At 45.5% G+C, this 21,748-nt stretch overlaps 1 protein-coding gene across 7 annotated transcripts in view; it reads left to right on the top strand.

Moving 5' to 3' along the window:
* AP2A2 (adaptor related protein complex 2 subunit alpha 2) overlaps window positions 1-21,748 on the top strand; it is a 62,639-nt gene that overhangs the window by 17,649 nt on the left and 23,242 nt on the right. For 4 of the 7 annotated variants that reach the window (XR_014519440.1, XR_014519441.1, XM_083476562.1 and 1 more), the window contains exons 3-8: window positions 11,361-11,503; window positions 13,106-13,299; window positions 14,368-14,497; window positions 18,038-18,139; window positions 20,656-20,764; window positions 21,248-21,395. Coding sequence is in view for 4 of the 7 variants with exons in the window: in XM_083476562.1 (XP_083332688.1) it covers window positions 11,361-11,503; window positions 13,106-13,299; window positions 14,368-14,497; window positions 18,038-18,139; window positions 20,656-20,764; window positions 21,248-21,395 (826 nt within the window). In the remaining 3 variants the exon portion in view is untranslated. Of the gene's footprint in view, window positions 1-11,360; window positions 11,504-13,105; window positions 13,300-14,367; window positions 14,498-18,037; window positions 18,140-20,655; window positions 20,765-21,244; window positions 21,396-21,748 lie in introns of all 7 variants that reach the window. The other 3 variants (XR_014519442.1, XM_083476561.1, XM_083476559.1) reach the window with 1 other exon arrangement.

The following is a 21,748-nucleotide window of genomic DNA, read 5'->3' as shown; positions in this document are numbered from 1 at the left end:
CAAATTAAATGTATATTGGAAATCTGCTGCCATTTCTAGTGGCTAATTGGCCTTCTTCCATCATGTCATTTAGATTGTTTACGTAGAGCTAGCTTGTTAGAATATGTCATCCTAACTCCCTGTACACATAAGCAGATGAAGTCCTGCATGTCGAGAAACGAGTCCTGGGTAAGTAAACATTCTAAGGGAGTCAGCGCTGCTCAACAGTGCTGCTTCATAAAATATTTCAAGAATAATGACCTTAATCAAGTCCGGCTAATGTGGTTCCCTCTGTATGTTGTGGGCTTAAGCTCCCATCATCTCTGACATCTGATCATGCCAGCTCTGGCTGATGGGAGTTGGAATCCAACAACATCTGGAGGGCGTTGCATTGGATGTCTCTGGACTAAATTCTTGCCTTATGAGTTCAGCTGAGAGCAGAGACCTTTTTGATAACTTGTCAAATTGGTTAGGACACCAAACTTCAAGGAGTAGAGATCGGAAGCAAAGTTTACTTCTTAGCCACAGCAAGTTAGGTCATCTGAGCAGACTCACTTTGGCTTGTTTAAAACAAACTGGCTTCAAACAATGAGTTACAATGCTGGTGTGTTTTTAAACAAGCCACGGTTTAGGTTCAGATGACATAAACAGTGGTTAATGGAAATCAGAAATGAAAACTTCCAAAATCCTCTGGGCAGCCATACTGCAGGGGGATCCTGTGAGCCCCAGGCTCACTCATCACACTCAACCATTATTTGTAAAAGCATTATTAAAAGCCTCAATTAAGTACCATGTTAGATGTCATGCTCAACCATTATATAGTGTAATGTCTATTTCAGACATTTTAGAATGCTTTCAAAACTAGTGTAAATTCATTATTTCATTTCCCAGTTTCTGCTAAGACAGTTAAACCTTAGTGCTGACGTAATACTTGACATAATACTCTAAAACAGAGAGTAGTGTTCATTTAATACAGGATATGGCAAACAGCATGCATGAACATTTTAATCATTTCAGTACTTGTTTATGAGACACTTTGGTCCCACTAGAGCAGTGGTGGCCAAACTTGGCCCTCCAGCTGTTTTTGGACTACAACTACCACCATCCCTAGCTAACAGGACCAGTGGTCAGGGATGATGGGAACTGTAGTCCCAAAACAGCTGGAGGGCCAAGTTTGGCCACCACTGTGCTAGAGTGTCTGTAATCATCTGACTGTTGGGTATATTTGTATCAGTGATTTGCCTTGTGTTGGTGCAGATAACTCAAGACAACACAAGGTCTTTGAAAACTATGCCCTGTACTGCTGCAAATAGCTTTATTAAACAGTTCCATAAGACTGGGCTCGAGTTGCCTAAAGTGAAGGATTAGATATAGCAACTTCAGCCATGCAAACACAGATGTTGCCTTTATGTATTTGGTTTTAAAATGTTAATTATGCCCTTAAAGCAATAGTGAGTAAACAACAAATCTAAGACTTGGAAAATACAGCAGCCACTTCCCAGATTTACTGACTTTGTAGTCTGACCAAGGGGCTGTTTCACAGGACTTTATCGCTGCCACGCCCAGTTTTCTCCCCCGCCCCCTTTTTAATGTATTTTTATTAAAGATTTTCTTGGTTTACAAAAGTATATGCAATGTCTCTCTCTCTGTGTGTGTCTCTTTTTCCCCCAAGTAACATTTTTTACAGATCAGTTTTATTTGTTGAGACATTAGGAAGAAGGGAGGGGGGAGATTGGTGGGGTCAGATGGTGATGTTTCTATTATACTTAATATATGTGGGGGTTTGTGTCAGCGTCGCTTGTGCAGGTTCTCTGCTATTCACTTGTGTTCCTTTGGTGGTGAGAGAGGTTGGGGTTGGCCTAGGGCCACACCCAGTTTTCTGACTGGTGCTTCGTTGTGATACAGGTGCGCACAAACCCTTGCTTGTCACATCAACACTGTTTACGGTTTTTTAAAAAGGTATATGCCTCCATTGCTCAGCCCTGACACTGAGGTCCAGCGCCAAGGGCCTTCTGGCGGTTCTCTCACTACGAGAAGCCAAGTTACAGGGAACCAGGCAGAGGGCCTTCTCGGTAGTGGCACCCACCCTGTGGAATGCCCTCCCATCAGATGTCAAAGAGAAAAATAACTACCAAACTTTTAGAAGACGTCTGAAGGCAGCCCTGTTTAGGGAAGCTTTTAATGTTTAATAGGTTATCGTATTTTAGTGTTTTGTTGGAAGCCGCCCAGAGTGGCTGGGGAAACCCAGCCAGATGGGCGGGGTATAAATAATAAATTGTTGTTGTTATTATAATATCTGAAGTGGTCTGCAATAGCTGACCATGGCAGTGCATATCCCCTTCCTTGCTTACAACACCATTACTGCATCCCATTCAGGAAAAAGCTAGACTGCAGTGCATACCATACACCTGAAACACATTCTTCCTCTAATGAATCCTGAGAAGTGTAGCACCCACCCATTGTTTCATGACTACATGTCCATCCCTAAATGTGGAATATGTCTCAAGGCTTGACTTTACCTCCCATTGTAGAGCCTTTTGCTTCTTTCTTCTGACACTGCTCAAAGTTCTAAATTTATTCAGTGTCAGTAAAGAACAAGGCCAACTTGGCTTAGTCAGGCAGAGGTTTTCAACCTTTTTGAGTCCACAACTCCCTTGACCAACTACATTCGTTCTGTGGCTCCCCTCTGGGGAAATGCATTCCAAGCCTCAGAAGCCCAGTTATGTCACCCGTTGCCTGCAGAGCCAGCAGCTCCTCACCCCTTTTCAAACACCCTCACTTGTGTAGTGTTTCCCCAGCCTCCTCTCCTCTCTCCCCTTCTTGGGAGCCCTTTGGACAGCTGTCACCACTATCCTTGGTCTCTGGATCCCCCCCCCCGAGAGTTGCCTCCCCCCCTTCGGGCCTGGGAAGAGGATGCCCCCAGGCTTAGTGGCCAGAAAGAGACAGTGATGTGAGAGGGTATCAGAGGAAGGAGGGAATGAACTAGGGTCAGAGTTCAGTGTTACCTATGGCACCCCCAGGGTGCCTCGGCACACTGGTTGAAAACCCCTGGTTTCGTGGATGCCTGCTAGTGGGTCAGTGAAAAGGCCTTTCTGTGATTCCTAAAAGCAAACTCATTAATTGGATGGGAAATGCTAGTTTATACATCCTGCTTGGGATCAGGGACGTGGGTGGTGCTGTGGTCTAAACCACTGAACCTCTTGGGCTTGCCGATCAGAAGGTCGGCGGTTCAAATCCCCATGACAGGGTGAGCTCCTGTTGCTCGGTCCCTGCCAACCTAGCAGTTTGAAAGCGCGCCAAAAAGTGCAAGTAGATAAATAGGTACCACTCCGGGAAGGTAAACGGCATTTCCGTGCACTGCTGTGGTTTCAGTGTTCCGTTGCGCCAGAAGTGGCCTAGTCATGCTGGCCACATGACCTGGAAAAACTGTCTGAGAACAAACACCGGCTCCCTTGGCCTGTAAAGTGAGATAAGTGTCGCAACCCCAGAGTTGTCTGCGACTGGACTTAACTGTCAGGGGTCCTTTACCTTTTGGGAACAGGACTTGGAAATCTGAAAACAATTTTTGTGACATTAGTATGCGACTCTCATGTGCCTGCCTAGTCTAGTTCAATGCACAATGCTAAACAGAAGACTTGGATACAGAACTTGTCTTGGGAGATAATTTCCAAAATGCATGTTCTATATAATAAGTAAGCTGTAGAAACAAAACTGGTAAGTAAATATTTGAGCATCAGAACTGCGGATGGAAGGTCAACAACTTCCAAAGGCACAGAAAAAAGAGTGAGGTATTAACTTGCCACTGCTGCCTTGGAGGAGGTGCAGGAAATAAATTAATAAATAAACATATTAAATACTAGGAGGGTGACAGAGCCACGCTGGTTTTCGGCTGGAAGGCATTCCAAAACTGCATCCAAAAAGTCCTTCTACCTCTACAGCGGAGGAGATATTCCTGGAGATAATTGAACCCCTGACTGTCTTAAGTCTCTCAGTCAACACGAGTATGCTTGTTTATACAACAATCCAGCAGTAGCTCTCCATGTGATGGAGGCAAATTGGCTAAGCATCATCACACACTGAAAAACTTCATCTTTATATATTGTATAGTAAAGTAAACTACTGGTATGTGTTAACCTGGTATGGTCTTATTCTGCACTATGTCCAAATACAAGATAACCTTAATTTTCTTTATAGGTTTGGTTAAGTTTCATCATGTTTACAATTTATAATATGCATGCCTTCGCTGACCACTTTCTTGTCAGTTTTAAGTGCTCATAAAAGGTTAATCAAGGTGCTTTGAAATGTCAACTAAGATCCTCAGTTACATATATAGAGAGAGAGAGAGAGAGAGAGAGAGCGCGATATGACATAGTCCCCTGTTGAACAAACACAACTCTACTTGTTACGTGTATGTTTCTGCAAGTGACTACGCTTCAGAATACATCAGATTTGGAGAAATTGGATCCACAAACTTCTGTCATGCTTTGGTTGAGTAAAAAAGCATTGCTAGTTCAACAAAAGCCTTTCCAAGAAAAGGAAGTCTCCTTTGACCCAGTCATTGTGTCTGACAAATGCTGACTTGCATTCTCTTTCTTCCTGTTTCTCTTGTACTGATTTTAAAGCAACCGGAAACTTTGCCTCTATCTAGCCACTTTATCTTTCTCTCACGTCCAGTTCTGAAACTCGCTGTGTTGAGTCACAAAACATAATTCTGGAGGTTCTGGAGGAAAATGTGCTTTAATCAAAAGCATGGATATGTGTAGTCTTTGTTTGCTTTTTTACTGTACAAGCAAGATGCCAAAACAAGGATCACTAATGCCTATCTTTTAAAAAATGTGTTATTTTGCATTAGTAGAGGCAATTTCACCCTGTCTAATTTCTTGACTTGAAAGTAGTAGCTGTGCTGTAGTCTAGAGACTGAGGCAGTTGAACTTGCCTTTGTGGGGGTGGGGGATATATATATATATGTCAGGGAACTGCCATCAGAGCATCAGGTGGTGGAGGGACTCAGGCAGGATGAAAGAGACTCAACTGCTGAAGCAGGGACCAGCAGGGGGAGGAGTGGGTCTCTGAGGGAATGCGAGCAGGAGGGAGGGCTCAGGGAGGCTTCCAGCGAGAACAGTGGGGAGGTATCGGAGTCTCCCATAGGCAGACCCACACCTCGCAGGAAACTGTCACGCCGTGAGTCCAGGAGACGCGTTTCCGTTAAGGAACTTCTTTGCTGGAAACGCTTCCGCAGACAGCCACTGTCGGACACTACTAGTGACTAGAGCAGACATGTCTGAGGAGCTCCGTCACACACGGAGGTTTGTGGGGTCGCACAAACTCTGAGGGAGCACGTTTTCACGCACAAGCAGCTAATCAAACCCTCACAGCAGTCCGACAGTCTTTGTACGCTGCCTGTGCAAGAGAAGGCATCATGAGCGAACCAACCGGAACCGGAGAAGCAGGGGCTGGAGCTGGTCCAAGCTTGGAAGATAGATACCGAGCGTTGGAGGTTCAACTGGCCCTGCAGACGGCGAGGTTGGAGGAGAGAAGGGCTCAGGATGCAGACAAGAAGGGGAGAGCCACGCAATTCCCCAGAAAGGTACCAGGATTGGTGCAAAAATTTGGGGGGGACCCCAAGGACTACCATGCTTTTAGGACAGAGATGCAATATGCCCTTAATGTGCAGTTCGATGAGTTCCCTGATGAGGAATCGCGAGTTGCTTTTGTAATTGGGCATCTTGAGAAAGGGGCTAGAGACTGGGTTCGACCCCTAATGGCAACGCACAATGACATACTAAAGGACACAATGAAGTTCTTTCGTGCAATGGATATCATGTTTTCCAGCGATATTGAGGAAGGGGTGGTGCGCAGACAGCTAATGGCTTGTAAGCAGGGAAGTCGATCTGTCCGTGAATATTGGACTGAGTTTACCATGCTGATTCACAGACTGAGTTGGGATTTATCGGCGGCACCCGTTCAAATGCTATTTGAAGAAGGTCTTTCTTCGGGGGTGAAAGACGAGCTGGCACGGAGCCCCAGGGCGGAGTCTATGGATCAGCTGACCAAATCTGCGCTGACCATAGGAGCGCGGCAGGAGGCAAGAGCCTTGGAGAGGCGGGAAGGGAGAGGGGAACGTTGGAAGGAGTTCCGCATTCCAGACATTCCTGAGCCAGCTTTCCCGCCGGCAGAGCCGATGGAAATCGGAACAGCGCGCGCGCGCGCATTTTCAAAAACCAGCGAGGGAGCTAAGAAGGAGGGAAAGGGCCCCCGGAAATGCTATCTCTGCCAACAGCCAGGCCACTTTGCCAGAGTCTGCCCCCAGAGGAAGGAATGGCAAGGGATGGTGGGAGCTGTTGAGGGGGGAGAAGAAGGGGGAGCGGAGCAGGTAAAAGCCAACGCCTGGTTGCCACAATTGGGGCACTGCAGCCAGGCCAAAGAGCAGTGAAAGTGCCCGTGCCAGAAGCTCCTCGACCTGCTCTAGTGATTGAAGTGTCCCTAGAGCTGCAGAATGGGCACCCCCTAAAAATAAAGGCGCTATTGGACTCAGGCAGCTCCTGCAATTTTATGAGCAAGGAGTTTGCTGCTGAACACCAGATACAGACCATCCCTTTAAGCAACCCCCTGCAGGTGACCACGATTGATGGCAGGGAGTTGTTGGGAGGAGGAGTCCGCTTGCAGACTGTCCCAATGATAATGAGGGTGGCAAGGCACACAGAACTGATAGCGTTTAATGTGGCCACCCTGGGAGGCGCTCCCATTATTTTGGGAATGAGCTGGCTAGCTCTACATGATCCGCTGGTTGGCTGGCATCAAAGAGTGGTGTCCTTTGGTTCAGCACATTGCCTAGAACACTGCAAAGGGGAGAAGGGTTCAGCAGGGGCCCAAGCCACCCTAGCAGGGACTGAAGTAATGGGGAAGGTGAAGGTACCACCACAGTATGCAGATCTCAGCGACGTGTTCAGCGAGAAGGAAGCTGACCAACTACCACCTCATAGACCCTTTGATTGTCAGATCAATTTACTCCCAGGAGCACAGCTTCCCGTGGGCAAGTTGTATGCCATGTCAGACAGGGAAATGCAGGAGTTGCGAGGGTTCATTGACAAGAACCTGAAGAGAGGCTTCATCAGAGAGTCCAAAGCAGCAGGGGGGAGCCCAGTGTTCTTTGTGGACAAAAAAAATGCGGACAAGCCGAGACTTGTATGTGATTTTAGGCGGCTGAATGCAGTGACTGAACCGGTGGCGTTCCCTATGCCCAGAATTGATGATATTTTGACCAGGGTGAGGAAGGGAAAGATTTTCACAAAGCTGGATCTAAGGGGGGCGTACAACCTGATACGCATAAGGAAAGGGGATGAATGGAAAACCACCATGTTTACCCCTTTGGGGGCGTTTGAATACCTCGTTATGCCATTTGGATTACAAGCAGGCTCCGCGTGTTTTCAATCTTTTATGAACCACGTGCTGGGCCCTTTGCTCTACAAGAATTGCGTTGCCTTTCTAGATGATGTGTTGGTGTATTCTGAGAATGAGGAGCAACATGTGAGAGACGTCAGAGAAGTGTTGAGCAGACTGCAAGCCAACAGGCTGTGGGTCAAACTGGAGAAGTGTCGGTTCCATACCAAGGAGGTGGAATTCCTGGGGTACCGCCTGTCAGACAAGGGATTGGCCATGGATCCCGGCAAGGTACAGGCAGTGCTGGAATGGAAAACACCCAAAACCAAGAAGGATGTGCAGAGGTTCCTAGGGTTTGGAAACTTTTATCGTAAGTTCATCCGCAACTTCGCCCATCTGACGGCGCCCATCACTGACTGTCTCAGCAGTAAAAAAAAGTTTGTATGGACGGCGGAGGCGGAGCGAGCGTTTGAGGAACTGAAAAGGGCCTTCGCCTCCGAAGAACAACTTCTGCATGTGGATTTACGAAAGAAGCTAAGGGTTGAAACAGACGCATCTGACAGAGCCATAGGGGCGGTGCTTCTTCTGCAGCCGGGGAAGGAGGAGTCAGAGTGGCGTCCGTGTGCCTTCTTCTCGCGGAAGCTGAACAAATCCGAGAGGAACTACACGGTGTACGACCGAGAACTGCTTGCTATTCATGAGGCGTTCCGGAGATGGAGGCATCTGCTAGTTGGTGCACAACATAAAGTGCAAGTGTGCACGGACCATAAAAATCTAGAGTACTGGAGAACGGCGCGAGTGCTCAACCAAAGGCAGTTGAGATGGGCCCAAGAGTTCTCCAAATTTAACTTTGAGATTTGTTATGTGCCAGGCCCAGAGAATGTTAGGGCGGACGCTCTCTCACGCAAACCTGAATATTTGGAGGGGGAGGGAGCACCCGAAGAAACCCATATCATTCCAGAGGACCGCTGGGTGTGTGGGGCGACTTTGGTGGGGCAAAGGGAATTGATAGAGGGTACGGTGCAGGATGCATACGCCCAGGGGAAACTCAGGGATCTCAGAGGGGAGGAAGACAAATCCGGTGGTTTTGAGGAGAGAAATGGGGCATTGTATTATAAGGGAGCGTTATATATACCTGAAGGGGAATTGAGGGAGAAGGTACTCAAGCAGCTGCACGATAGCCCCACAGCAGGGCACTTTGGGCAACACAAAACCATGTGGCTGGTTACCAGGGAATTTTGGTGGCCCAAGGTCAGGGAAGATGTGCGGGAGTATGTGAGAGGGTGTGAACAATGCCAAAGAGCCAAGGGGGAGAGGCGGGCGCCGGCTGGTTTATTAGAACCACTGCCCACACCTGAGAGACCGTGGGAAGCAGTGGCAATAGATTTCATGACTGATCTGCCAAGGTCTAGAGGGAAAACAGCCATCATGGTTGTAGTAGACCTGTTAACTAAAATGGCCCACTTCATAGCCTGCTCACATGCGGTTACAGCAGAAGAAACCGCCAAATTGTTTGTAGAGAATGTGTTTAGGTTGCATGGCGCCCCCTTGAGGGTGGTTTCAGACCGAGGGAAACAATTTACTTCCAGGTTCTGGAGGAAGCTCATGAGCTTACTGCATGTAGAGGTTAATTTCTCGACGGCCCGTCATCCTGAAACCAACGGGCAGGCGGAAAGAGCAAATGGGGTTCTCCAACAATATTTGAGGTGTTATGTTAATGACAGAGAGAATGATTGGGTGGAGAAGTTGGCGTTGGCAGAATTTGCCTACAACAATGCAGAGAACGTGTCCACGGGGATGAGCCCCTTTTTGGCTAATCACGGGTGCCATCCCAGAGCCTTCCCAGGGGGGGAGGGGGAGAACTGGAGCGTTCCAGCTGCAGAACAGTTCGTGGAAGAAATGGAAGCGATCCATCGCCAGCTCCAACTCAATTTAAACAGGGCTAAGGAGGAATATAAGAGGCAGGCAGACAAAAACAGAAGGGAAGGTGAAAGCATCAGGGTGGGGGACCAGGTGTGGCTGTCAACCCAAGGGTTGCCATTCAAAGGAGGTTGTAAGAAATTAAGACCCAAAAGGCTGGGTCCGTTTGAAGTCATACAGCAGGTCAATCCAGTGGCTTTCAGGCTCCGGTTACCGAACCACATGAAGCTGCACCCAGTTTTTCACAGGTCGTTGCTGTCACCGTATAGAGGAGACAGTGAGGGGAGGGTCACTAGGGGACCAGCAATGGAGGAGAAGGAACACAGCTACCATGTAGCGGAGATCCTCGATTCCAGGTGGAAGGGAGATCAAGTAGAGTATTTGGTAATGTGGGAAGGGGAACCGGAGTCGGAAAACACCTGGGTTAGGGCAGAGGATGTCAATGACGAGGTTTTAATAGAGACTTTTCATCAGAGGTTCCCACGTAAACCTCAGCCGGTAGCGAGGTTCCGAAGGGAATACTTTGCCACCACCGACGAGGAAGAGGAGTTGGAGGGGTTCCCAGATTCTGAAGAGGAAGAGGATTCAGCTGGCCAGGACGACGATCGATGGAGAGAATTGTTCGAGACGTCAGAAGATGAGGAAGATTCGTTTCGGGGTTTTAGCCCTTCACCTCCCAGGGGGGAGGAATTGGGAGGGGGTGAGGGGGGCCCTGGAGGGGAGGTGGATGTCAGGGAACTGCCATCAGAGCATCAGGTGGTGGAGGGACTCAGGCAGGATGAAAGAGACTCAACTGCTGAAGCAGGGACCAGCAGGGGGAGGAGTGGGTCTCTGAGGGAATGCGAGCAGGAGGGAGGGCTCAGGGAGGCTTCCAGCGAGAACAGTGGGGAGGTATCGGAGTCTCCCATAGGCAGACCCACACCTCGCAGGAAACTGTCACGCCGTGAGTCCAGGAGACGCGTTTCCGTTAAGGAACTTCTTTGCTGGAAACGCTTCCGCAGACAGCCACTGTCGGACACTACTAGTGACTAGAGCAGACATGTCTGAGGAGCTCCGTCACACACGGAGGTTTGTGGGGTCGCACAAACTCTGAGGGAGCACGTTTTCACGCACAAGCAGCTAATCAAACCCTCACAATATATATATATATATATATATATATATATATATATATATATATATACACACACACACACTAAGCAAAGATATGCTGGACATAAGACCATAAGTCACCCCCCGACATGTCTGTACTACTTCACCAGTTATATTAGCTATGTAACCAGAAGGATGCTCTGTACATGCAGCCAACAATCTCTTGTATGTCTCTTCGTGAAGAAGAAAAATTGCCGAGGGGCAAACGTGTCCCCATTTCTCCACAGCTGAATTTCTGACCCTGTTCTTGCGTAACAGTTTTGCTTGTTAGAAATTTGCACTGTATCTGAAGCTATATTCCCAAGGTAAGGAGAGCTACATGGCTGATGTCTGGCATTGTTGCTGCCAGGATCCTTAGCTCTTGTGTTTCACAGGTTGCCTAATGGGACATACTGCTTTCCCACCTGTTTTGGAGGTGGATTCACACATGCATTTTCCGGTCTGGCTTATTCTAGTCCTCTGGTTGCTTCCTATTAAGCAGACAACCACAAGTACAAGACACCAGCAGCTATTGTTGCCTAATAATCTGATTTAGGTGTTGGTTCAGCTTGCATACTCCTTTTTCCACAGTGCTGCAATACCTAGCTTAAAAGTGTGGTGATGACATCTCCATAGGGCTCAGGGTGACATGCAGAAATGGTAATAGTAATATTGTTCGGGTGCACTTTTCTGAGGATGGGAAACCTTGAATGGATAACCACTTTTGAAAAGTGGGAGAGGGACTGTACCTCAGTGGCAGAGCACATGTTTGGTATGTTAGAAGGTCACAGGTTCAGCTCTACCTGGAGAAGCCAGAGACTGAGAGAGACTCGTATCTGAGACCCTGAGGCACCTCTGCCAGTTGGCATGGAAAATGCAGTAAGCTCCAGGCATTGGCATACAGCTTTTTTTGCTTACGGCTTTTTATTTTGTCTTTAATTGCTCACTAGGTGATAAAGCCCTTGATGGCTACAGTAAGAAAAAGTACGTCTGCAAGCTGCTTTTCATCTTCCTCCTGGGGCATGATATTGATTTTGGCCACATGGAGGCTGTGAATCTCCTGAGTTCGAACAAATACACAGAGAAGCAAATAGTAAGTCATGTCCCATCCGTGCATAGCGTTGATATATATATATATATATATATATATATATATATATATATATATATATATATATATATTACCCACTTCCCATATAATATTGGGGGTCAAGGGTGGGGACATTTTTCACCCTGAGGGCCATGTTTCCTTCTGGGCAACCTTCTGAAGGCCACATGCTGGTGTTGAGCAGGGCCAGAGGCAACAGTGGGTAGACCTACTAATGTGAATTACAGCTTTGTGCAGTGGGCTAGTCTCTGTACATGTGTACTCTCCTCTCTGCCCTCCATCTAGGCAAGTAAGAGGCATTGTCAGAATTCAAGGATGCATTACAGTCAGCAGGCACACAAGGGACACAAGTGGCAGCTGTCAGTGCTTGAAATTTATTTCACATTTGGCATCTAGGCATGTAGGGGTGCATCAGCAAAATATCTGTAACAGGTGTAGCACAGTAGAACTTTCAAGCAGACGCTGATGAACCAGAGGTGGGGACTAAATAAATTATTATTATTATTATTATTATTATTATTGATTGGGATAATAGACAACATTAATCATTTCTTTAATTACATTAGAAAATAGGAATCTCTTGGTATTCAAACATAAGAGAAAATATTTCTAATACAGTACAGTACATGGTTAAAAATATATATGGCTGTTTCAGAGTTGCAGCCAGATTGTCCTATAAGCATCTGATTTGAAAGAGAGATGTATGCTAGGGCCCATCTCCCTTTCCCCTCTTTAAAAAATAATAATCAAGCAGAGGCTGATTAAGGTGAACTATAAGTGACAAATAAAGCAGGTAGACTTCCTTATTTCTCTAGTTATGCACTAGAGATGTACACTACAGAGAAATCCCCCTGCACACATAAATTTTCCTCTTTCCAGAACTGTCTGGATCTCATCCATTATGACTTTTAAATGCTGTGTTTTCATATGCATACATCTAAGCAGGATCCCCACCTGTCGAATTAATCTACATTTGGCTTTTATTTGTACATACTTGGAGTGAAAACTGGCCGCATTGTGACATGTCTGGCTTTTAGGTGAGGTCCTTAAACCATTATTCTTGAGAAGCCTGAATAATTCACAATCAGGAGTGGCCAGCACCGAGTGCAGGGTCTTGATCCTTCTCCCAAAGCAAATTAATCTGCCCCTGCATCCTAAATACCCATTGTTTTTTGGTGGTAGCAGCAAAAATGGGAGTGGGGAAGTATATCTGGTGCTGGGGTGGGTGGAGTGGTTTAAGCATCTCTCTCCATCCTAGAGGCCTGTTGGGGATGCAGATTCTCCTATCCCAGGTTTCCATGGTCAGCCGATCATTTGACCGAGAAGGGAGAGAGAGCATTCCCTTCTCATTCAGTATCAGGGGCTGTGACCCTGTACATGCGCATGCCCTGTAGGTGTATATGCAAGAGCATGGAGGGCCACCTCAACCCCTGGCATGCAGTCCCCAGAGGGTTGGCCAAGGCTGAATGCAGCCTAGGCCAACCCTGACCTGCCTCATAAATGGCACAGGAGCCATTTGTTATAAAGCAATGTTGCCTACTAAGCATTTCCCCGGCTGCCCACTACTAATTCTTCTCTTAATTCCAGGGCTATCTGTTCATCTCCGTGCTTGTGAATTCAAACAGCGAGCTGATCCGCCTGATCAATAACGCAATCAAGAACGACTTGGCCAGCCGCAACCCCACTTTCATGGGACTCGCTCTGCACTGCATCGCCAATGTGGGCAGCAGAGAGATGGCGGAAGCATTTGCTGGAGAAATTCCAAAAGTACTTGTAGCTGGGTAGGTGCTCCGTGGGAATTTCAGGGGCTTGACAGAAAGAAGGCAATTAAAGTGAAGCTCAGGATGCAGCCAAGTATCTAAACGTTTGCTGACTGAATGTGGAGTAACAGCCTCCTAAAGGAAATCCGTAGGAGATCCTATTCCACTCTGGAACGAGAGAAGACTCATTTGTTCCTGAAAGCTCTTTTTGGTTTGGCCCCCTGCCTTTGTGTGGTATTGCTTTATTGCTAATTGGCTCACCGCTTTTGGTGTCACATGGATTTGAAATGTGTATCTGTTTTAACCAACTTTTTATATTACCGGTAATTTATTTTATAAAATGGTATGATGGCTGAGAATTCTTCTGTGGATACAAATTTAAACAACTGGACGGCTAAACAACTGCAATTCCTCAGGGACATCAGCCCTTTTGAAAAGTGAGAGTGCTTGCTTAAGTGCTGGCATCACATCCATTTCCTGCACCCTTTTCCTGTATTCACAGGTATATATACACACCTTTCATGTGTTGTGGGGTGTTTTCTTAACCCGGATGTTTCCAAATGAATGTTTCTTTGGCGTGAAGAAGCCAAAATGTATTTATCTACAGAGATTATATTCATACAATACAAAGCCTGCAATATAAAGCCTAATCTTGGAAAATATAGATTCTTAATAATCTGTTGTACTGCAAAAATAGGTTACATGTGGCATCTCATTCATTAGACTCATGTGGTATAAACATATGCAGCTTCATAGGTTAAAGAACACAAATCCACAATCAGTGGCCCTGCCATGTTTCCTCCATATACAAATGTTCCTGCTGACAGAAACAGCATGCCAGTTTCATGAACTGGAAAGTTATGTGTACTTCGTTGCATCTGTGGCCTTTTTTCGAAGCTGACACGATGGCAGTACTCCCATGTACTTTTGGTGCTCATGTTACTGCTTGCAGTGTGTGCAACTTTGAATGTGGATGGGTACGAGCTTGTATATAGGGAAATGGTCCAGCCTTGCTGTCTTCTAGGAGCTGCCACTGAAGAATTTTGGGTGTTTGAGAACCCCTTGACCAGCTTTGGTTTTCTGTTGCAGAGACACCATGGACAGTGTGAAGCAGAGTGCAGCCCTGTGCTTGCTAAGATTATACAGGACTTCTCCTGACCTGGTTCCTATGGGAGACTGGACCTCCAGAGTTGTGCACCTTCTCAACGACCAGCATCTGGTAAGATCACTTGACTAGACTAGATCTTTTTCTCTTGAAAGTGTGAATATTTGATTGTCTGGATTCAGAATTTAATTATGTAGAACCATGGAAGCAAATATCTGGCAAGTTTGCCATTGGTCAACTCCTAACGGTGAGATGTGCTACACTAATGCTTTGGGGTCAAGTTGCTTCCGGACTAGAGATGAGTGAGCTTTCAAAAGTTCTCTTCTCAATAACTTGGAATTTGCCAAATTCTTCTTTTTAAAAATCCAAACTTGAATAAGTTGTGTTGAGATAGTATGAGGGCCTATCTGGGGAGCTCTTTTTTCTTGGTCTCAAAGGAACCATCAGACTCATATTGGGGGAGGGCCCAGAAGCTAGTCCTTGTGGGTAACATGGGGACTGGCTTTCAGCCCCCTCTCCTCTTTTCACTCTGGAAGCATCCATTTCCTTCCCCATAGGAAGTCGTGGAACTTCTTATGGAGACATGAAAATATACCTGTGGTGTGAGATTGGAAGATGTGGATGTGGGGAGTTCAAGCCTTGCTGGTTACCTGGCTTTGTCCACACAGTGGGCAAGGTTCAATTAATGTGTCCTGTCAGCAGAGGCCCTGCATAAAGACTTCTGCTTATGCAATAGGACTTTCCCCTGCTCTTCTCGCCCATATTAAGGTTACCAGACATTCCCGTTTCCTGGGGACAGTCCCCGGATTTACAAATCAGTCCCCATACAAAATCCATTGAAGTTGAAAAGTGCCCCGGATTCATTGGAAAAAATCTGGTAACCTTACCCCATATGCCCCCTCCAGATTGGCTTGCGGGTGTGTGGAAGAGCCCCTGAAACAGTGCACAGAGGAATGGCGAGAGAAGGGGTCATTCTGGAACAATGGGAATCAATCTGGAACAGTAATCTTAGTACTGTATGACGTTGGAAGTCCTCCCATTGTGTTTTTCCTGCCCACAAGTAAACTAATGGAGGGAAGCAGCACCATGAGCTTGCAATGGCATTAGGAAAAAAATGCTGCAGGACTTCCTTTCCTGAAAGCTTGGATTTTGAGCACTTGCAGAAAGAAGTTCAGGGATTGAAAGGATTATGCCTGGCCTTCTGAACCCAGCCAGGCTCAGATGAGCATACTTCATCCCTGTTATCGCCTGGGAAAGGGCAGGAAGTGGCTTCAGGCAGTGTCATATACTGGCTAGGCTTGCTGCCCATTCCTGTCCAGGTCTGCCACAAACTCATGTACCAGATTCCATGTGGCAAAGGAATGATCCTTAAGGTATTCAGGATCCTGCCTAGTAAAACGAACAAGCTTTTGAAAAGACACTGCAGTGCGTTCAGTGATGTTTCTGGTAAAATGCATGCAGGTTACAGTCCACAGATAAGTTGCACCTGTGCCATAACTGCTTTCCTTTTGTCTTTGAGGAGAAATTGTCATTTTATACAGAGCTCCTAATGTATAGAGTGCTTTGCAAACTCACTTGTCCAAGATCCTGTGAAGTAAACAACCAGCTAGTTTTAGTCTTGGTACGAGGGTGACTTATCACTATCACACAATCTAGGGACTGATCGGGGATTTCAGCACAAATCAAAATACAGTTTTCTGTGTGCCAGACCAGCGGCTGACCAAGAAAGGTTCTTTCCTAATTGTTTGCATTGTATCTTTGCAAAAGTGAATGAGTTATTTTCTTTCTCTCTTGACGGTGTTTTTTTGTTTTTTGTTTAAAGTCTGCAGTGGATTTGGTTAATATTTGAATGCATTACCCCAATATAGGGAAAGGTCATGTACAGGCCACTTGCAGAAGGTGGCAGGGAATACATAGCCTTTTGTAACAGGACATTGGGATCCTGAGATTGTAGTTTGACTTATTTTAGCCCATTATTGCAGGCTACGGAAGATACGCATCTGCTTTTAAAAAACAATTTTACTGGAAAAAATAGAAAATGATATAATCCAGAGAACTGTTGCATGAATCAATATGTATATTTTTTAAAAAATTAATTGGTCATTTCAGAGTCTCTTTCTCCCTACCCCCTCCTGCAATATCACCCAAGCCTAATAAATAGTATACAGTATGGGTTGCCAATAGGGCGCTAGTGGGTGCAGTGACCCCTTTGATGTATTTTCCCTGGTGCCCATGAAGCTTCTGAGCACCTTCTCACTTCTGCCTTGGTGGTGAAGGTGGTCACCTTTTTCTCCCTTGGTAAAGAACCTAGAGCTGAAGGAGGAAGCTGGAAGAATGACACACTTTCCCACTTCCTTTTCCAGTTCTATGAACTTTTCAAGGTTCCCATGAATTCTCCTCCGAGATCAAATTGTGTGTGTGCATGCACTTTCTTTCCTTTCCTGTTGGGAGCAGTGGGGGCTAATCCAAAGGAAGGGAGAGAAGTGACCAGAAGAGATGGTGCCCAAGGCACCCCCAAATGCAAATGTGCCCATGGACTTTTAATTGGTTGGCAACCCCTGGTATACAGAAACAACATATGCAGGGAAGAGGGAAGTCCTAACCATACCATACCATACCATACCACGTAAATCCTAAAATGGAAATAAGGGATGGCTAGGTAAGAGTAGCCAGGTGACTGGGTGGAAAAATGGATTAGGCCATACTAAGAAAAACACAATATACTTGTCAGAAGTCATATCCCAGTTTTTTTTATATAAGTTACGTTAATAAAACATCTAAATACATTAATACAGTTCGTCCATTTTGAGCCAAATAAAGGATTGAATCGTTTTTGAAGCAGGAGAAGAGTAGAAAGCTTTTATGCTGCCAGTAGATGCCTAAGGGCCAAACAAGGCATGATGTGGACAGTGTATGAACAGCGTCTCCCACGGCTTTCTTTTCTTTTTCTTTTCCTTTCTCTCGTTGCAGCTTTGGGGGAAATTAGATTGAGATCATGACATGATGGCAGGCTGGGGGAAGGTAACTTCTCCCATTCTGGTCTAAATCCCACTCCAAGCTGCTACTTTTTCTGTAGGGGGAAAACCTTTTTTTTTTTTTTTTTGCTTGCCATACGGTACAAAGACTAGCTCTGATCTCGTGATCTAGTTCCCCTGTGGCGTTATTGGTGCTTGGGAAAAAACAAACTGTGGGAGATCCTGTGCATCCAGCTTAATAGGCAATTTGGCTCTAATAATATATCTGGAAACTGAGCGACCTGTGGATGGGCTTGATGTTGGGGACTTTGGCTCTGGGAAATGGGCCCATCCTCTCACAGTTTGCCACCTTAACTATCTTTATTGAAGAGCAATGCATTTCTCTTTTTGATAGAGGTGCTCGCACTCCCTCCAGCAGTTAAGACAATGCCTTCTAGGCTCATGGAGCAAGTATGATGGGAGTGAAACTGGGAGGATGGCAATAGAATTGGGGTATTTTGGGGTGTGGGGGAGGCTATACCATCTTGGATATTTGCCCTCTTTTGGTTAAAAAGTACAGCCCTGTGGTGTAAAGTATGTGTGGCATAATAAACGAAACTTAATGGTGCTCTTGGTATACAATGCATGTGCTTAGTAATTGGAACGGATTTCAGGGAGCTGTAATCCTGTTTTTCTCCAGGGTGTGGTTACTGCTGCTACAAGTTTGATCACCACTCTGGCACAAAAGAATCCAGATGAATTTAAAACCTCCGTGTCTCTGGCTGTCTCCAGACTCAGCAGGGTAAGCAATTTATTGTTTAGACGCAAGTGCTGGAATGAAACTAGGCTAAAACTAAATTAAGCTGGCTGATTAGATTAACCATCTGGTTTAGCCTCATGGGAAGCTGAAGTGCAGTTGGTATGAGAGCCGTTCTGATAGTTTGACAGGCAGAGTAGCTGAAGGCAAAGAGACGTAATTTGCTGTGCAATATCTCATGCACAGTGATTGTGTTGGGCTGATCCAATCACTTAAAAAAAATTCTTAGCTATGCAGGAGATGGCAGATAAACACGCTTGTATAGGTATAGCTGAAATTAAATTGTAAATAATATTTTGAGGCTTTGCAGGCAAAGCCACTCCTTAATTGCAAGAAGTTTGGAAGACCAGGGTTCCACTTCAGTAGCTACCAGAGCAGGAAGAAAATGATGCTATCTGTGATCAAGGCCTTGTAGTCATTTTTTTTTTTTTTTGTAATATAGTTTGGCAATTCCATTCATTGGTGCACTACTGAACAGTCTCAATGACATTATCTGCAAAGTAATCTATTAAAAAGGAAAGCTAACTGAAATTTCAAAGGCCAGATAAGTACAGAAATATTTCCCAGCAAATATACCTGTAGCTTTGTCTCAGGTTGGGTTGAGCAATAATGCCTGAGCAATAATGCCTGCACAACTGTACACTTAAAGGAGTTGCTGCTGGTTGTGATGCCAGTAGCCAAAGATAGGGCTGCTGCCATTGCAGTAGTTCTTAAGATGATAGTTGACCAGTTTTCTGCTGCACATCGTACTTAATTCCTGCAGGGAGCGAGGTCCCGCTGAGGCCTGTTTGCAAGTAGCAAGCTCTTGTTCCACAAGGCATTCTGCCTAATCAATGCAGGATGGATTCTTGACAGTAGACACTTAGAGAATAGTGGCATGATTGGTTTGCTACTTTGGAAACTTGAACCCCAGCCAGGCTAGCCAAAGATTTTGCTGCCTGAGGTGAAGGACTAGATGATGATCTCATTCACCCTTCCATCCCAGAATCTGCACACAGAAGTAAATGGAACTGGCCATTGAATGCCAGCAATGGGGCAACATCCGCCACCACATCTGAGGACAGCAGGACAGCTTAGGGGATGCATGGATGGCCATGTGGCCCACACATTGTTGTCATCTAATTTCTGGCTGCCACTCTCCACTCTCCACCCAACAGCTGCCAGCTGAGGTGGCTACCTTGCTCTGCCTTATGGTATGGCCAGCCCTGGATTTAAACTTGTTCCAAGACACCCCGGAACAGCGTACGGGAAAGGAGAGGGGATTGTTCTGTCTGGCAAGCCATGCAAAATAGTCTTATGCCTCATTGTTAATCTAAACAGTCCTCACTTTCTCTTGCAGACTGTTATCTTCTTTCCTTTCCTCTTCCTTTCCACCACAATCTCATGGATATTCAGTGTGGACATCAGTTGTTTCCCCCATTTCCCCTAATTTAACATAGAGTATTTTAAAGCTTTCTGTCCAGATTTTTTCTATCCTTCCTGCCCCTCCTGCAGATCTCAAGCACAGTCTTTTATCTGCCCTTCCCTTGAAAAGCATGATGTAATTGAGAATCTGCTGTCCCTCAGCAGAAAGTACAAAAGGCATATTCAAGCATCGTACACTGGTTTGATACAGCTGAGTTTGGGAAAATCTGTCTTGTTGTCTGGTCTAAAAACGTTATCGTTCTAAATTCCTCCTCGCCCAGAACTTCTGCCCAGCTGTATCTGCCTCTGTCAAATTTCCTGTTGTCTTCCCTTGTGGAAATGCTCCCATCATCCTGGCCCATTCATCATTCAGAAGAACAAATTAACAGCCTTCCTGAGTCAACCCAGCCTCCTGCAACAGAGATTTGTTGGGGTTGCTTGCTGAGGGCAAATATGATCACACAGAGCTGTAATGGAGAGCTTGCAGCTACAGTCTCTCACTTCCTGCTTTGAGTTGTTGGTCTGTCCTCAGACAAGTGACTGGCAATCACTGATAATCTCTCTTGTGCTGCCAGGTTCCTCCCCGCTCCCGTTAAATTGCTATTGAAATAGGAACTTGAAGTTTATACAAATGATGAATTGTAGCACTTGTGTGCTCATTCCAATCTATTGTTCCTTTGTTCTACTATTATGTGAACTAGTTGTTGTTATGATGTAACTAACTAGCAACTACTGGTGATACATCCATGTTCTGCTTGCAAGCTGCCCATGGGAATCTGGTTGAGAACAGGATGCTAGACAAGATGGAGCTTTGGTCTAATCCAGCAGAGCCTTTCTTATGACTTTCCATCTTCTTCCAACATATTCATGATCCTGCCGATCTCTAGCATATTTCCCCCTCTACGTTTCTTCTCTAGTGGTTGCTTGCTTGTCTTTGAGCTCCCTGACAAGCCCTCCACATTGCCTTACTCAGTCTTTTCCCTCATGGGCCTTGTCTTGCGTTTTTTAAGGTTCAGCATCTTTTTACTATGGCTTATTATTATTATCTATTAAGCTGGACAAAGCTCCACAGGGAAATAACACTTCTTGTCTTGCAGATTGTGACGTCTGCATCGACTGATCTTCAGGATTATACCTATTACTTTGTCCCAGCGCCGTGGTTATCTGTGAAGCTTCTAAGGCTACTGCAGTGCTACCCACCCCCAGGTAAAGTAATTGCAATCACTCTGCTTTCACACTTTGCTTATGCAGGAGAGAAGCCATTTGCACTAAAACAGCATATGTTTGCAGAAAGAGAGAGAGAGAGGTTCAAATAATGAACCCCACTGCTAAGTCTGCTGCAGGCATAATATTCCCAGTATTTCTAACTACGGTTTCAATCTAATTATCTAATTATGTTGAAACCATGAGCAAATGTTCTGGCAACACCATAATCAAATCAAACTTGATAACTGAATAACCCATGTGGTGGTCTTTGGTTTAATTTTCGGTACTTGGCTCTTTCATATCAGTGATTCTGTAATGATCGAAGGATAAACAACTAACTTTGCAGAACCAAAATGCTGATGCCATATGCAGCTTTCTGAAACTGGAGAAACAATGCCATCTAATGGGCATTTAATGGTTTGATAGTAAAGGCTGTCAAAATTGCCTGGTGATCTTGCCTAACCGTTCTATTTCTCCCAGAAGATCCTTCAGCAAGAGGTCGTCTCACCGAGTGTCTGGAAACTATTCTTAACAAAGCTCAAGAACCTCCAAAATCCAAGAAAGTACAGCATTCAAATGCGAAGAATGCAGTGCTTTTTGAGGCAATTAGTTTAATTATCCACCATGATAGGTAAGTTTGGCATTCATAATGCATGGCTGGCAGTAACAGTTTGAGATGTGAGCATCAGTTCTATTGTCCTAAATGTGTGGTTTCTGAGAAAGTATATACTAATTTTGTATTCTTCTGTTCTCTGAAAGAGGGTACAGTATGTACTTTTTCCACGGTCATTCTGGCAAATGTCTGAGCAGCTCCTGAGTGAAAAACAATTATGGGAGTAGTTTTTGTTCTGGACTTTAGCATTACCCATGTGTTGTAAGTTTGTAACCTTGCTAAATGTACTACTGAAGTCCTTCCTCACCTTAAGACCATTTAAAAACTTACGACTGAGAGTTGCTTGGCTCAAATAAACAGGATACTGGCAG

Source organism: Podarcis liolepis (genome assembly GCF_965112155.1).
Source record: "Podarcis liolepis genome assembly, chromosome: 1".
In the NCBI taxonomy this organism is placed as follows: Eukaryota; Metazoa; Chordata; class Lepidosauria; order Squamata; family Lacertidae; genus Podarcis; species Podarcis liolepis.
This window is presented reverse-complemented; position numbering and strand designations above follow the sequence as displayed.